Source organism: Antedon mediterranea, chromosome 8, assembly GCF_964355755.1.
Source record: "Antedon mediterranea chromosome 8, ecAntMedi1.1, whole genome shotgun sequence".
NCBI classification, from domain to species: Eukaryota; Metazoa; Echinodermata; class Crinoidea; order Comatulida; family Antedonidae; genus Antedon; species Antedon mediterranea.
Genome location: NC_092677.1, coordinates 27,886,462 through 27,904,877, shown reverse-complemented (window position 1 = coordinate 27,904,877; position 18,416 = coordinate 27,886,462). Strand labels below are relative to the sequence as shown.

Here is an 18,416-nt window from a genome sequence, read left to right as displayed (position 1 = left end):
TTGAGAAAAAACTGTACTATCATGGTTTATTTCAGGAATCACTTATGTACTAATAATAGCATGTGTGTAATTGACATTTACAAAACTGGAAAACATTAATGTTACTTTTTGTGCTTCCTGGACCCCGCCCTAAAATAACATATTGCCTAATATGCATCAGAATTATTGACACGATAAAGGGAAAAGTTTGCAACGAATATCCACTCATTAAGTGTTTGTATTAATTATCCGTATTCGGAGTTTAACAACGTTACAGAATGTTAATTCAATGTATTCTTTATGGATTTTACATCGATGTACAACAGAGATGCTTTCACACGTACCTACGAAGGCAACAAATTATTTGTTATACTTTGCATGCTGTTATGTAGTACTGTAGTGTGAATCGAGTGTTTTAACTAGAACAGCGCCACCAAGCATTTTGTCATGTCTTGTTTTGGTTTTTAGCGCAGCAGCTCTCTCCCCCCGCCCCGCCGACTTCTATGCCTGGATTTGTCACAAAAAACTCCAGTATTTTTAATGTAGTGTTTTGGGTATCATTGGTTTTTGGGCACACCAACAATCTAATAAGGCAGTCGTCTTGCTTAATGGTAAGTAATAAAACTATGAATTACAAGGCTCCGTAAATGCTGTATCCAATATATTGCAGCTTTAGCCTAACCTAGGCTGCGCGGCGTTGAGGTGGTAGGCAGGCCTACTAGAGAGAGAGTGAATCATTGTCCAACGTGTACAGATAGTCCAGGGTAGCCTAGGTCTAGGCCTAGTCTGTATATTCCTAGCCTGTATTGTACTGTCTAGGTTAGCAGCCTAGCTAGTTCATGTCAGGTAGGCGGACATTAAGTACCGTTTTTAAGCTAACTAACCTTTTCTGCCTCGAAACCAAATGATAATCACTACACTGTATTTTTTTACACAAACATTTGACATTTTGATTTGTAAGTATTCCTTGCTTGCATTGGCATTATTGCATATTGTTATTTACCAGTTTTTAGCTAGGTGACCTTGACTACTAAGCCTAATTAATATTATAAAGTAGTTAATTTTTACTTTTCCTCCTGGACACACTGATACTGATAGTAATTTTTTTTTATTTGGATAATTAATTATAAAGTCAGAACTTATTAACTACTAATAATATACTACTTGCTGCAGTAGGTTTAACGTTTGACTGATGGCTGAGAATCACTGTGGCATCCAATCCATCCTTTAAAAATTGCTCTAAAAGTAATGTACGTATTTCAACATGCAATTCTAGCCACAAAAAAGTAGGACTTTCTCCTTAAAGTGATGCACAGCATGCACTCAAATTATCTCTTGCTAAAAATACCAAATCTAATTTATAACCGACTTAACCTGGTTAAAATTTGATTTTGTATTGCACTGAAGATGTTAAGACGCTGGCTAGTTTTCACAACAGGATATTTATCAGCTTCAACTATCAAGAATTTATCCTCAGGGTAGTAAACAGTTAGTCTGGTATATTTTTAGTATAAAGTTCAGTGGCTACTGTAGGGTTAAGGGACCTTTTTTTAAAAATATAAATAGTGTAGTAAAAAAATAAGATAAATAAACACAGGCCTGTTCCTTTTTGTCAAATATGACTAAAGCTTTATCTACACCTTGTCAAACTATTTTGACAAAAAAGATGGGATCAAATATGGTAGTGATATGCCCAAATTTGTTAGTGATTTGACATCATCATGTCCATATATGGGCACATCATATTTTTTGTCACATAAAGTTTAATATAGTGTAGACAGTACTTTGAGCATCTTCAGTCGGATGACAGTAAGTAACTGATTGATAACCTTAAAGCTTAGTCTACAGTAGTACAAATAATAAGAAAATAAACATGGCTATCATCAGCTTATTCCATTGAAGACTATTTTAAAGGTTAATCAGCTTTATTATGTTTTTGGTGTTGTGCTATTTTGGTATGTAAAGTTATTTTGTGTATATTCTATTTAAAGTCTTATTTGTTTTGTGTGATTTATCAAGAAAGATCTTTTGATTTTGTTAAATCATAGTGTACTTTGTGTTTATACTTGCAAGTCTGATGATAATCTTTTGTTTTTGTCAATGTTTTGACTTTATTTTGTAAAAATGTAGGATTTATTTGTATCCACTCGGCAGATGTTGTTAGTAAAATAAAAGTTCAACTAGACATGAAACTCGTCACTTTGACGAGTTAGTTATCCGCACGACAAACGCCACGTGCACGTCATACGTTGGAATATTGCACACAGAAAAAGATTATGGCATTATGACCTGAACTGAAGAATATCATATCTTGTTAGTGCTGAATTCTGTCTATTTTGTGTCATATAGTATATACAGTATAATCTGTATACATATTACATACAGTGTAGAATGGTGAAATTACGGGACCCACCGTTTATTCCAATTTTTAACATGGCGACGGTATTAAAATTAAACACTAAGATAGCAATTTCGGAAGGACATTATCTCACCAACAACATATTAACGTGTAGAAGAAATTTGAATACGTAGAATATGGATACGTGCTCGTTTAAATATGATGAACCATGAGGCAAAATATGAAAATACGACTTTTTTTATTCAACTGGCCATATGATGACTTCACAACATCTGATTGGCAAAATGCTCACATTAATTTGTATCTACAGTCCAATAGCTTCCAGAAAACGTTTTAATCATAATTATCACTTTTTATTCTTACGAGCTATAACAGATTAAAATTTACTGTAAAGATGAAATTAATAACCCTGTTAATTATAATTTTTAGGCATGATGACGTCATAAAAATTGAAATATTTTTAACTCATGCGAAAGATAGTTGATTGACGGTCTAGACAATATTAAAATCTCGGAGAAAAAGGAATACAGATAGGCGTGATGTGCTCCATTGAATATGATGAGCAATAACGAAAGAGACAAAAATCCTATATTTTTCATTCGTGTGGCCATACGATGACGTCAAAATGTCCGGTTAGCCATATTGATTCATGATCCGATATCTACAACTCATCAACTTCCAGAATATGAAATTTAAAAAAAGTTCACCTCGTTGTTTAGAATCTATGACTGTTTAAAAAAAGGCATAATTTTGACGAATTTTGACAAATTTTTAAACTTTTTCATCAAAAACGCACGTAAATTATCCAATTCAACGTGCCTGTATGACGTAATTTTAAGTCGAAATTGTTTAAAAGTTGGTAAAATTACTAGAAAAGGCTGAAAAAACATAAATTACACAAAAAAAATTGTTTTCAACGCTACGTTCGCACCATGCGCGTAAAAAAATGCGCGCGTGTGGGAATTTTTTACATGCTTAAAATTACATGAAACGCGTGCGCGCGTAACTTCGTGTGAAACATGCCATTTTTTCCCCATAGTCAGTTAGCGCAAGATATAACTTAAACTTTTGTCAAGTTTCATATTAAATTGTTATATGGTTTTCGATCTATGTTAAATACGCAAAATTCGTAAAAACGCGCGTAAGTCATGTTGCGCAACTCTGACGTCATTCAAAATAGGAGGTGCACAATTTCACATAAATGCCCACAAGTTGACAAAGTTATGTTTACACGTTTTTGAGTTACGCGAGACACAAAAATGACAGAAAGAAAGAAGAATACAGAAAAAAAAAAAAAAGATGATGAAACAGGACAGTTACAAGGAGTTATCCGCTCAATGCGGATAACTAATAAATATTCAATCAAACATTTGTTTCGACCAAAATTAAACATCAACAAATAAAACAACAAAAAAGTGCAACTTATAGAGATTCAAATAATTTACTTAAAAATAGAAAGTAATTATATTTTGAAAAATTAATTCTACAAGAAGTTGAATTTCGGGTCAAAACTACAGTACCACACCTTTTCTTGAATAAAAGGTACCGGTATCTATTTTTTCCAAAATTACACCTCAAACAAATATTAGCTAGATTTTAAATTTTCAACTACCAATAATCTAAATCAAACTGCTACAGTAGTGTACCATCAGCAATTGGTTTAAAATTCCTAACTTCATCTGACTAGCCATAAAGCCTTTTAAAGCTCAGGTACAGGCATAAATTTTAAATATAATATTTTGTTAATTGTACATAAATCAAATATTTGTAAGAGAAATCCAGACGAAAAAACATGAATTTCCCTTAATATGGTCAAAAACAAAATTTGGCAAAATTCTTCCATAAAAACCAGAAAGACTTTTTTTCAGTAGTTAGGTAGTTAACCTAATGTAATCAGATGTCTGGTGACTCCCTAGACGGTGAAAAAAGATGGTGGATATACGGTGGATAATTTTTGCTATAGCATGAAAATAAAAATCTGAAGTTGAATAAAAATATCAGAAATGTAATATTCAAGTTATATTACCTATATTTAGTCATCTGCTAACATTTTTTACCACACCATTTATTTTTCATAGCTTTTTAAAATGCCTCTCTATTTACAAAATTTGTGTACAAAAGAATAGAGATTTTACTGTGTAAGTTGAACTATCCCCCCACTGATATGAAAGTGCTTATTTTCAACAAGCTCGTGTAACACAAATAAAATCCCAAAAAATTATGAAACATAGGGGAAACTATAGATCGATAATTATTGGAATGTATGATCAATAGAAATTTTTTGCCCGCACCTGGCCTTTAAACTCAAATTCTTGGAAAAAATGTATTTGCTACCCAGATATCTATGGTGGGCAAACATATAGTAGTCAATAGAGAGGACATAATGAGTTTTTCTGTTAATGTTAACTGTGGACAATTACTAGAGAGTACAATGTTTGAGTCCCAATTTCTAACGAATCGACGTACATGTAAGTACGACACAAGTGAGTTGACCAATCACAAGCAACAGTTTGAATGAATGATCTATCGCATCATGATTGGTCAACTCACTTCCAAGCTTACTGTACATCAATTCATCTGAATGTCCATCATCGTCATCCAAGAATTTATAGTGTTCAAATATTAATTTTTACCAAGATGACATCTATAAAATTATCATTTTTGATCAAAGTACAACTGATTAGATGAAATCATAAAAAAAAAACCATCATATTTTTTCAAGCCAATTTGGTTCAATTCAATCTGTATTAACATTCTAGTATGAGAACTTTTGTTAGAAAAATAGATGAGTTTTTTATTCAGTGAGAAATGATTTGCGTCGGATACAGGTTAAATGTCTCTGAGGATTATAATAAATTGTAAATTTTTCCCACCATGAAAAAATGTAAGCATTTTGATATTAGTACTGCACAAGTCTGTTACTAATTGTTGTACAGACTTTACACATACTATATTGTACACATACAATATTAAACTAAAAAAATGAATTTTCACTAAAAAAAAAACGAGCAATGACTCAGGCTGCTGGTAAATCTAAATTTCAAGTTTAATACTGTAGCACACAAAGTTTGTATTGCGTTTTTGCCTATTATGCCATTATATAATGGTGGTATAGTGGACATTCCTATTTCACAGAAGGAGGCAAGAATTGTAAATTAAAATATACTTACTACAGTACATAGTACATATTATATAACACCTATATAAATTCCTGTCATTTGATTGGACGAATGTGGGTCACATGGCGTGCAATAGTACGCACTATTCAACGATCGTTAAATAGTACTTTTTGAAACATTTTTGTGTACGAAAAAAAAACGTCTAGATGTTATATAAAACAAATAATGAATGTTTTGTATTCGTGTAATGGTACAAATAATGGCACTTGGTGAATGATGAAAGGTTATATCAACTCGGCTTTGCCTCGTTGATATAACCTTTCATCATTCACCTTGTGCCATTATTTGTACCATTGCACTCATAAACATTCATTATTTGTATATTATTCAATATACTGGTTCTGGTACTGGTACTGGTTCAAATAACCGTCTCACAGAGACATCTGGTAGCCATTGACTTAAAGTTGGCATTTGGATGTGTTACTTTTAAATGTACAGTACGAGAATGACTACTACCAAAACAACTTATCAGTATTCCCTGATTCCAAGTGCTTTATCTCAGTAACTTCATATTAAGCTTGTGATTGGTCAAATAACTTTGCACTGCATCCTACAGTAGTGGAAACCAAGCATTCGTTTTACTTTTAAAGCTTTAGAAAAAATAACTTGTTTGACTTCACCTTCTATCAGTATAAATAAATTACGTCAAGTTTGGATATTTTACGCCCGTATTCTTAAACCGGACTTTAGTCGTACCGGTAGTTCGAAAAATGACGTCATTTTAATTCATAAACCGAACTTCAACTAAATCGACTAATTCAGGCCAACCTCGACTAAATCGAGACGGATTTTGATTGATTTTTTTAGTCCTGGAGGGGGCAGGCTAAAATGGTCGACTAAATGATTTTAAACGATGTTTATGAAAAACGTAACAGTCATTGAGTTGTTATATTGGCCAGATATTGAAGAATGAAATATCTATTTTTATATTAGCTTAATTAAATATACATTGGTATATGTTATAATAATGAAAATCATCTTTATTTACAACCGTATACAAATTACATTATTTTCTTCGCGCAAGTCCGGCTTGAACTACAGTACGTCACGCCATAGCAACACTGGGAGAAATTCACCACGCGATGGAATGTTTAGGGGCCTAGCGCTTTCTTGTCACGCTATGAAGTGCGTGGTTCGTCGCGATCATACTTTGTTGGAGGCCTAAAAAATATGAAAGTTACCGTACCGCCATGGTTCCTAAATATATTTCGAAGATTTTGTTTGTTGTGTTTATTTTATTTTAATTTTAATTTTATTCATCTTGTTCTAATAATTAACGATTACAATTATTTTTCATGTATATAGTCCTGATGCGTAAAAAGTGTTGTAAAAAAATGGAAAGTGATATCAATGCGCAAAATTTTGGCTGCTCCTCAAATACTCTCTTGTCATTGGCCAATGTATAGCCTTTGTTACCCAGACGTGTGCAACTCGACTAAAAGCTCGACTTCATTAAGTCGAACTGCAAACTTCGACTACTTCGTTTTTTAATCGAATTTGAAGTACTGTAATAGCTCGAACTACGACTTTTTCAAGTCGAACTTCGAACTACAACTAAAGTCCGGTTTAAGAATACGGGCGTTAAACTCAATGGGTACTGTATGACGTGAAAAATCAGCAAATGAACAAGATATATAACAAAACATGACATTTAAATTATAGTAAATTCTTGTGAATAAGATAAAATAGATAAAAATTGTAGAGATGTTATTATAAAAAATTCATTTTAAAGAAGGAATCTGTGTGATAAGTGGGTATAGTTCACACCAACTCATTCCAAATTATGTGGACTTTGAATTGAATTGTAGGATCGAAAATTTCCTTAAATTTGATTTCCTCAATGATGTGTACCTGTAACTATGGACACTGGCGATAATGAATCCCTAGATTAACTGTCTTTTTTCTTTTAAGCATGCGATGCTGATTTTCATACATTGTTCAAAATCAAAGCCAATTTGTTTTCTTAAGCTAAAAAAAAGCCTTAATATCTGTCTACACTATCAAACTAGTTTGACGAAAAATGTGTGATGTGCCCAAATATGGTAGTGATATGCCAAAATATGGTAGTGATATGACATCATGTCCACATATTATTGGCATATCACATTTTTTTGTCGCATAGAGGCCAAAACAAATGGAAGACTCCTAACTTTTCAGTGAAAATACCGGGTTTTCCCCAATTTGTATCAATGGAAAAAAGACAATTAATGCAGCAACTATACAACGTATACATGTATTATTTTTACAAAATGTCACAAATTGTAGGGAAGATGTCTTTAAAAAGAAATTGTTCATTCATACAGTATTTCACTTTACACAAACTAGTTTAGAGGTTCTTGCATGACATTTTGCGTGGTCATTTTATCAGGACTTAAACACACCTACAGTTAAAAGCATTAAACAATTAATATTATGAAAGCCAAATTGCCCTTAGAAAATCCACCAATTATAAATGCAAAAAACTATTTATAGATACTGACATCATCATACAATTGAGAATTCTGATTGTGGCTTGAATGATAAGCGGAAAATTTTCTTTGATGTATCACTGTCATATCTCAACAATACTTATTAGTTGAATGAATTACGACAGACGCACACCATCAAAACCACTAACAGCAGCAGGCTGCAGGTATGGATCTCTAAAACGCTGTGGTTCAGGTAAAGTACGTACTTGACTAAAGGTGTTAAGTTAGTATGTATGTGTGTGCTAAACATCCTGCTGCACAAAGTCTATATTTTTAAAGCTTAGTGCAAAGTTCATGTTTTAACTAACACATGCTGAGTCTATTATGTGTTTGTTCACAAATTAAAGTGTGCAAACTTTTTATCAAAATCTTTCTTTACATTACAGTAGTAACAACAAATTTCAAATTTTCAAAATAATGTTTTAATTTAGGATGTTCATAATGTATTAAGCAGATTATGTGGTAAACATTTTGTCAAGGGAAAATCTTTCTTTTAAAATGGTAAGAAAACATGAGTTGATTTTTGGTTGGACTTTACACCAGAGTTTAAAGATGGGTAAATTTTAATGAGCTCTGTGTACAGTAGTATGTTGTTATTGAATCAAAATTCTAAGTATAGAGTAATAGTATTATTAATAATGATATTAATTATGCATGCAATGTTTTGCCATCGATTGATTGTGATTTTTTAACATGCAATGTACAGTACTACCACAAGGTTCTATGGCACAGAGCATCTTTAGATTATTTCCATAACATCAGAAATTACGAGACATTGTATTAAAAAATAATTATTCCTATGCTTTAAATGCGTGTTTGCTTATGTTATTTTTGGAGAGCGGGGTGGGGAAGGGAGGGAGGGAACATTTTTGGAGAGCGGGGTGGGGAAGGGAGGGAGGGAACATTTTTGGAGAGCGGGGTGGGGAAGGGAGGGAGGGAACATTTTTCCCAGCATACAATCTCTTAGAAAAATGCTACACAAAAAATTCACACAGATGAGCGGTAACGGTAATATAAATAGAATCTATGTTTATATTCCTTATGACCATTTACGCACAATGCCGAGCGGACGGGCGTTTTTCAGCCCAGGATAGATACAGATTCTACGTGGTATGTGGTTTACCGTCTGTGTAAATTGGCCTTTACAAAGAATATTGTGGCAGCAACAACATCATTACTGTACATAATAATAATATTTCTTGGAATAAGACTGGCAAATGTTAGCTTACTAATTAACATATTTATTTTCTTTTAGTCTTGAAATCCTTGTGCGACAGCTCATTAGTGAAATGTCAACTCGCGGCATTCTGGATAAAAATTAACCTTTCTTTAAACGAGCTAATTAATTGACTTTTAAGACTGAGATCCATAAATTATTTGTTTTGCAGATTTAATACATTATCTGGCTGTATTACACAATAGTAACAAGATTATCAGTGACATTCTATACTTTATACAACCCACATTTGATAATTTATACAGAAGTATTGATAAAATTAAAAATCAAAGAATCTCTTTCTCATCTTTCTTAAGCTCTGTTTACACCATCGAACTAGTTTGACAAACCAAATATGGTTGGTAGAGGTATGCCCAAATGTGGTAGTGATGTGACATATCACTACCATATTTGGGCACATACAGTAACATTTTTTTTGTCAAACTAGTTTGATAGTGTAGACGTATCTTTAGTAGTACACTACTGTAAGTTGTTTTATAATCAAGTGAATCCAAGCTAGATAAAAATATTTCAACAAAAATATATAGTTAGGATACTGATCATGTCTAATGTTTTAGCTAAAATACTGGGGCATATTGAGGAAGATGAAAGGCCTCTAATGGCACCATGCCAACAAAACCAGCAGTCTATTGTTTTTATTTTATTTATTTATTTGAACAATATAAATATAAATAAAAGATGAAAAAATGCTTGGCAGGGCAGCTTAAACAAAATACATCACTGTAACTCAAATGAGTCAGCTACCCCTTATAATAGTACAGTACTAGCACATTTCCTAGGAAACCCTGTAGTATATTTTTATGAACCTTCTGCTTCTGTGGAGGAATTATTTTGTGTGTATACGCTGGGAATTTATATTTGTACAGAGCAAAATGGAACCATAAACCTAATAATACCTAGTCTTCTACTCTTGTAAATTATGTGAGCATGAAAATGTAAATTACTTTAGTTTTACATCCTCAGGTGGGTTACCCCTGCTATTTGTATTGGAATAAAGCATAACATAGAATTACTTTCTTTAAAGTGAACATTTGTTTGGCGATTGGGGATATTACCAGAAACCAACAATAGTAGAGATATAGTAATATTGATAGTATTAATAGTACATTGATTATAGAATTGTTTACATTTACTCAGTATACAGAACCTTTCTAATCTTAATGTCATGGACATACAGTAGAGTGAGAATTACCTTGTTTTATGATTTTAATTTGATATGATAATAATTTAATTATTTTGTCAGTTATGTCATTAACAATATTTTTGTAGTGTCAAATACAAACTAAAAGATATTTATTAATATTAATGAGGTAATGTTAATATTGCGAAGAACACATTTTAAACCCATTTATTCTTTTTGCCATTTCCTTGTGAAAACCATTCATTTTGTTCCTTTTTATTCTGTCGCCTGGTTAAAGATAATTAATTATAAGTTAATCCATTTGATAGGCTTGTTAAATTTTAATGTATTTATAGAAAACATATTTTATGAATTATTCATTATTATTCATACAAATGTAAAAATGGTATACTGTATATTACATACAGTATTTACATGAATAATTTGTGTTACCATGACAACCTTCTCCCAGGTAATATAATTACTGTACACACAAGATTTATTTAAATTGCTTGATGTATTTAAATCTCATTTTGGTTTTTTTTCTCGCAGAAATGTAGCATAAAATGATCTGCCTCCTCGCAAGACAATGACCTCTTCACCTAAAAAAGACACTGCTTCATTTGCGGAGGTGACTGTTATCGACTCCCAATACAACCATTTCCGTGACTATGTTGACATCATACGGGTTTACAAATGCAAGCTGTGTCCGTTCTGCAGCCCTCTGGAACATGTCATCACCAGTCACATGTCCAAGGAGCACTTCCCTCGAAGATGCTTTCTGTGCAAGCAGTGTTTGTTTGTTTTCGAGAGTCGTGAGCAGTTGATAGAACATATTGAAGCCGGGCACGGTACACAGACATTGAATTGTAGTTTTGGTGAACAGACTCCTCTCGGTAGCCCGACTCAAACGTTGCGTCTTAGTGGTGTATATCAAGGTGATGAGAGAACGGGAAAGAGATCGTTGGATGATGGCGGTGTTAACGGACAATCAGTTACCTCTAGTACAAGCAATCTTGCGAACATTCCTGATGAGTCTGCAGCAACATCTAATCAACCAAATCAAAATGTGAGTTTAAGATGAATTTGAATTAATTATTTATTAAATACTGTGTAACCTCTTCAGTCAAAGACTGGTCTCCCAGAGAAGAAGCAGTGTGACAGTATTTAGAGGCAAACTAAGTAGCTGTTTATGTGAAGCGTGATTTCATGCTTTTTTTTGCATCCAAACTGTAAAATCCTTTAGATCCCACGAGAGAGCGGCTAAGCATACCGTTACTATAGTAGTAAATTCAATGCAGGACCATTATAGTAACAGTTTTACTAGCTATTAGCGGTCTAGCGTTTGACTTACTGTAAAAGGCTTTACATACAACATTCCTAATGCTCATGTTATGTTGTCCTTCAGATCTGACATTTTGTTTAAATTTAATTGTAAATTCATTTAATAAAAAATAGATTTAGATTTTTAAAAAGATGTTTTTTTTTTTAAAATAAAACATACACTTAAAATCTCAACAAATAGTATCATCCTAACTACTGTAGCTTTAGAAAAACCAGAACATACACTCTACCTATAGAGAAATTATTCACAAAACATTCTAAATTAATTTTGTTTAAACCAGAGGTTTCAGTTTTTATTTACTACTGTATCACAAATTGTATTTTTCCAAATTTGTTTGTTATAATCCAGATAGCATGATGCAATTCATCTCTTTTGTTAATTTTCCTTGGTATGGTTAATACACCTGAACTATAGCTACACTATAATATCTTTCTGAACAAATCAAATTGCTTTAATTTCAATTAAAGTACACCTACTACTTTCATTCAAAGGTTGTGTCCTTAAAAGGGGATTCCCCATTTATCCCCATACAAGCATGACATCATTTTCTGATTTGTATTGTGTGAAAAAATCATGACAAACCCTTCTCGTTATAAAGACATTGGACACTAGCTTCTAAATCATAATAATGATTTGTGAAAAAGAGTGGGCGAGGTAATATTTATAATACCACATTTTGAGGTTATCCAGAGGTGGGGTTCACTATTTTGGGGTTAAATTTAATCTTATTGAAAAGCAAATTGAAAAACTTTGAATAAGAAATAAATATTTCCTAAGTATTGTAATTGCATTCATTCATCAGTGGAAAATTACTTCCATTTCTTGTTATTTGCATTATAAAATATACATACAAATGTCAATGTTTCCTGATTAAAACAGAATAATGTTTATACCTACAGTGTATCATGATCTTCAAATGGTAGTAATGGAAATAATATAAAATATTATTTTCACTTTCATTGTCCAAATTCTACAAGAATAGGCAATTGCTCTGTGAACAACAAGGAGCTTTTGCTGAAAAAAAAATAGTATAATCTAATTTATCTACGAATAACAAAATATTTAAAAAAAAAATGAATTACTGTCTCTTTTAAAACTTGTTCACATGTTTATTTTTAGGATGGTCCACTTTCAAGTCCAGGTGAAAATGAGATAGTTCTGCGAAGACCACCGTCGCCGCAACCCGTATCACAAAACTCTCCACCAAACTACTGTACCAGTAGCAGTCAAGAAACTAAAGGTAGGAACACTGATAAATCTAACTCTGGACAACTTATGGGCTTGGGTGTACGCAAGATGTTACAGCGACGACACAGTCTTGGTGGTAGTCATCCTGCTTCGGAGCTGCGAATGGGCTTCTTTGGCAAAGCTGTTAAAACAGAACCAGTCAGCCCAAAAGAATCGTCAACTATTCCTACTCGGGAGGAAGTCAGACCTGGAAATAAGGACATTGCATCAGCAGATAGTTTAACAGATTCCAATGAGAGGGAGTCAACGTCTAGAAGCAGTATGGTATCTTGTCCTGATGATTTAAAAACAAATGAAAGCGAAATTCACATAGCGCTACCTGTTCAACGGGATGTCGCTGTTGTTAGAGGAATCCCATTCCGACCAGAACCAACAGAAAATGTTAAAAATGATAAATTCCAAGACGGTATGGAAGTTGAAACACGGGAGAGAAGAGGTGCCGCATCACCTTGTGAGGAGCAGCAGCAGCAACCAAGAAATGATTTTACATTTAATGATACAGTTTCAAAGTTGCAAACACTGCCTAAGGCTGTTTCGGCTCTTGAACTCGGAACAAGGGCAGACCTGGTAACAAATACAAAGCTTGATACAAGAAACGACTCAAAATTGTACCAAAGAGATAAACCACCATCATCATTACGAGATATAGTTAGTCATGTTATGGAAAAACATCGGCATAATAATGAAACTGCACGGCGACCAGCCCCAATTCCATCTCCACGATCGGTTGATTTCTCAGGACAGTTACCTGGAGTAGATTACCATGGGCCTATAAAGACTAGGCCTAGAAGTTACAGCATCACAGAAGGAGAAATACCCAGCTTCCATAACCAACAGATTGATACCTTAGATAATTCTAAAGTAGGATTAAGGGATGAATTTCATGGACATTCAACCGATTTAAAACAGTATGGTCAAACTGGACGTCCTCCGACCGGTGCAATGCCACTCTGGTATCCCTACCATCAACAACCACCAGAGCGAGACCAAGAGAAGATACCAAGAATGGTGCCTTGGCCTTTTCCGGGGCACTTTCCCAACGTTAATCCATCTCTGACCTCTGCTAATGTTTCCACACCAAAGGCACCGGAAGAGTCTGTTTTATACCGCTACCTGCGTAATAATCCTCACATGAAACGCCGAAGGAATTCTATCGGAGTCATGAATCCAGTAGAAGCAAACAGAATGAGCCTGCCGTGGCCAACTCAGATACCTTCGAATGAGATGGTCGCAAGATTTGGACCTGTAGCACAAACTCACATGCCATGGGGTACAATACCAGGGTTTATGCATGGGTATGGACTTGGGGATAAGGTGCATTCACCTAATTCAATCGCAAAACACGGTAGTCAAGTTTCACCAAACAGATTTGGGGAATATTTAGCAGATATAGAGCGGAAAGAAGGTAACCAATCAAACAATTCAGACCAGACGAGCAGCGAAGGAACTCAAGATTTAGCTCAGGTTGATGACATCACTAGACAAGTGAACAGTGCCATTCGTAGCACCGGAGGATTTTATACTGAACAAAATGTAGATGATGGCGGCAACGACTACGATGTTGACGACGAAGAAAGCAGATCTGACGACGGTCGGAAACGCAGTAGGAAAAGCACGTTCAATATTTATCGGGAAATTCCGGAGAGGAAACGTAAGCTTGATAGAGTTGAGGAGGAGAAGATAAAAAAGAGTTATAACGCTGATGGAAGCTTTGATTACTTTACACTGACAGGGTGGAAAGCATATAAATGTGAACTGTGCAAGAAACGGCGATTTAAAACAGCGTCCGAGTTAGAAGATCACAAACGATTAAAACATTCAGGGGACTTGAACCAAAAATCACGTAAACTAGTCTTTCATGCTGTTCACGTTGATGAAAATGAATTTGATGAATCAACCTGATAAAACATTAAAGAGTCTAGCTTTGTTCTTGAAGAATTTTCTGTGAAGAGAATGTGAAGGAACTAAGTGGCAGCAGAAGACAGTAGATGAAGAGTACAGTCAAAATTGTTTAGAATTGGCGAAACCTTTAGAGGAAATATGTCGAAAAGAAGAAAAGTATTTTTTGTAGAAACGTAACGAAATTTGAGATGATTTTATGTATAAAAGATTACATGTAAATTATGTAAAATGTAGATGATAATTTGTGTAGTATGTTTTGAGAGCAGTTTTCTTTTTTCAATGCAGCTGTTTGCCAATGTCTGCCATACCAAATATGTGGATTTTTTTAATCCAAAAAGTTTGTAAAAATATTTTGAACTGAATGTAATGTAAAATAAGATGCTATGCTTTAATGTTCAAACATTTGGTTTGAGCAAATGTTTTTTTTTTATGTGACGAGCGAGAGTGAACAGATAGTAGAAGTTTGGCTTCTGTTTTGTAGTACGTTGTTGCGTACAAATATAAAGTTGTTTACTGCAAACAAATATAGCACAAGTACTTTTTGTATTAGGTCTTAAATACCTTTTTAAATAAATGCAATTCACAAGTGAATCCAATATTGATTTTAAATCATTTTTAAAACTGATTTAATGATATCATTTAATAGCGATCCTAATTTGATATGATAGTTAACTATTATACTATAAAATAATAAGAGGCTGTGTTTAAAGATTCACAAAAGTCCAAATGTGTGTTTAGACGATTCTTTTTCAAAATGAAGATATTGTTAAAGACACCTTCCCTACGTTTTTTTAGATCTAATTTAAGATCATAAACTATATTTAATGTAAAAATATACTATATGGTCCTATTGCGATAACTTTTTTCGTCTTTAAACGGTTAAAAATGTGAAAAATAAGTCAATTCTAATAATTATAGCGGCCCGCTATAAATCCCAAAATGCATTGCGCGCGGATTGATATTTTTGTTTTTCTTCTGTAATTCACCCACTTTTCGATCGATCGTGAGGCCAAAACAAATGGAAGACTCCTAGCTTTTCAGCGAAAAAACCGGGTTTCCCCCAATTTGTATTAACGGAGTCTGGCGAAAATAGAAAGACAATTAATGCAGCAACTATACAACGTCAGGCTAGGTATATAGCTAGCGTACGATGTTCGTACGTTACCGATGTTTACCAGCTAGGCCTACAAAACTAAGCCTAGCTAGGCTGCCTAAAGACCGTCCACGGGAGGTCAGTCGCCGTGAGCTACTTAGGTAGTGCATTGTTTCTCACTTTTTATCATAATTTACCATAAAACGTACATTTAAGACAAGGAATGACCTGGTTTAATGTTTTTAAAGTAATATATATGTATTATTTTTACAAAACGTCACAAATTGTAGGGAAGGTGTCTTTAATGTTGCTAATCTGTCATTGAGGTACTTATATTTTGTCTTGATATTCTTGTACAGGAGGGCCCGGTCTCTTTATATACTAAAGTATTACACTGTGTCTACATATTTGTACAAAATAATATGTAAATTATACTTTAATCTGTTCCTCATATTCCAGTCTGAAATAGATTTGTAATTTCTTCCATTGTCCTACACCTGTATTAATTAAAAATGTCATGATGTAAATCTTTGTAAACACCTGGCCTACTGTAGATGCTAATTTAACTTGATATTCTGATGTATGTACAGTATGCCATGAATTTGATTGTTACCAGAATTAATTTATTTTAAAAGTTTACTGAAATATTTGTGTATTGAAGGAAATTAATTTATTAATTTAGACTCAAAAGATTGAAATATGTGTTTATATAATGGTGACGTGAAACCTGCTTTTTCAACAACTAAAAACAAATATTATATTGTAACTCTCGATATACTATTTGGAAAACAGACTGATGCCTTACTGATTTTTGAACGAGACTTAGGTCATGAGGTTGAGCGAAATCCTGGTATATTGTGGCAGAGAATTATTTTAACAAGTGATTATAAAATCCAAGAAACAGACTGATGTCTTCTGTGCCGAGGACGTACACAAGGCTTAGGCCGTGAGGTAAAGAGAGATCCTGGTATTGTGTGGCAGGAGGGGGCAAGTGTCTGTAGAAACTAAGCTAGGTATTAAAAAACCAGCGTAAAGTTGCGGAATATTTGTTTTAATTGTCGCTGTATTTCAAGTGTAATATTTTAGATTAATTTGTGTAATTTGTAAATATCAGCTGATTTGTGGGTTGATGGGTACAGGATATTAATACAGGATCAAAATGAAGAAGATGATGAATTAATTATTTGTTCTTAAAATTAACTGAGTCACCAGCTACAGTATATTGACCAAGAAAAGGCTATAGAATTGTCATAGGGTTGTATGTCAGATGTTACAGAATTCTATATCTAGATATAAAAAACTCAGTTGATACATGGAAGTATCAAATAATTAGTTTGTACCTCAATACTTGATCCAACATGGGTTAGGTAAAAGTGAAATTGGACCAGTTTACGGTGATTTAGAATGAACTTACTGTATGTTTGGATATTTTGTAGGAATGTAATATTCTGTGAAGATGGCTTCCTTGAAAAGTTATAGCGGAGGTTAAGTGGCCACTGAGCCACAAACAGCAAATGGTAAACATTCCATATAAACAAGAGTATGGGGTTCTTTATGTATTTTAATGTCACACTTGAATGTCAAGAATAAGTCTACAAATTTATCATTAATACATTTTGGAAAGCGTTTACAAATTTTAAAGTAATTTGTCAGCTGCTACTTTACAGATTTATTTTAAAGTTTTTCCAACTTTAGCAAAATCCTTAATTGACACAGAAGTGTTTAAGGTGATGTCATAGATAATTATAGTTTATCATAAAGCTCAAGTTCGTTCTAATTCTGCTATGCTGTCAGAAGGTTCGAAAACATTATTTGCGACATCGCCCCTTTAAAATTTCGGTATAAATCTTGAAAGTTAGAAAAAACTCTCAAAGAAGTCCGTCAAAACAGGAGCTGACAATAAATAAATTTGTTAAATGTACCATTATTTTTTTTAACACAGTGCATTTGATTAGTTGTGTATAATCATCAGATATTTCAAAATATTTATAAGTGAAACGTTTTGTGTCACTAAAACATTTTGGGTCTTAAATTGGTGTAAAAAATATTTAGTATTGAGTACAGTCACCTATACCCAATTTTAATATAATATGTTAATTGTAATTTAAAAAATGAATTCAAATTATAAAAGAATACATATTTTAACCCAAAGAATTGTAAGAAAAGAATATAATTATTTTTATGAAAAGGGTTTTACAGAATGTTTTGGGGTTTACCATAATGTGTAAAATATTTTACAAAGTTGTATACATTTGTTATGTACAGGTGGATATTATGCAAATAAAGCTTGCTACTTACACAGTATGCAGGTGTTTCATTACTTTGTGTGTACAAAGTGTTTACCCAAACTCAAAACCTTGTTCACGGCAAAGCAAATTCTCAATGTAAAAAAATTACAATGTTGCACTTGCACAAAATTATCTATATTATGTGTCCACATATGGCAGTATGATAGGCAAGTTCTATAATATTGTGTCACATATGTG

General features: G+C 33.3%; 1 protein-coding gene across 3 annotated transcripts; it reads left to right on the top strand.

The window, feature by feature from the left end:
* Window positions 1–478: 478 nt before the first annotated feature.
* LOC140057840 (uncharacterized) lies at window positions 479–18,234 on the top strand. Of its 3 annotated transcripts, none has more exons than XM_072103602.1 (3): window positions 479–590; window positions 10,895–11,411; window positions 12,807–18,234. In XM_072103602.1, the coding sequence occupies exons 2-3, from the start codon at window positions 10,932–10,934 to the stop codon at window positions 14,835–14,837; spliced, it is 2,511 nt and encodes an 836-aa protein (XP_071959703.1). In that variant the 5' UTR covers window positions 479–590; window positions 10,895–10,931; the 3' UTR covers window positions 14,838–18,234. The 3 variants fall into 3 exon arrangements, with proteins under 3 accessions (XP_071959703.1, XP_071959702.1, XP_071959704.1); XM_072103601.1 differs by lacking the exon at window positions 479–590 and adding an exon at window positions 7,855–8,178; XM_072103603.1 differs by lacking the exon at window positions 479–590 and adding an exon at window positions 7,855–8,183.
* Window positions 18,235–18,416: the final 182 nt, after the last annotated feature.

What these genes read in the sequence shown, in the direction of transcription:
- LOC140057840 (XM_072103602.1), top strand. Translation starts at nt 10,932, where the DNA reads ATGACCTCTTCACCTAAAAAAGACACTGCTTCATTTGCGGAGGTGACT. An exon ending in CTAATCAACCAAATCAAAAT is followed by an intron (nt 11,412 to 12,806) that starts GTGAGTTTAAGA and finishes GTTTATTTTTAG; the next exon opens with GATGGTCCACTTTCAAGTCC.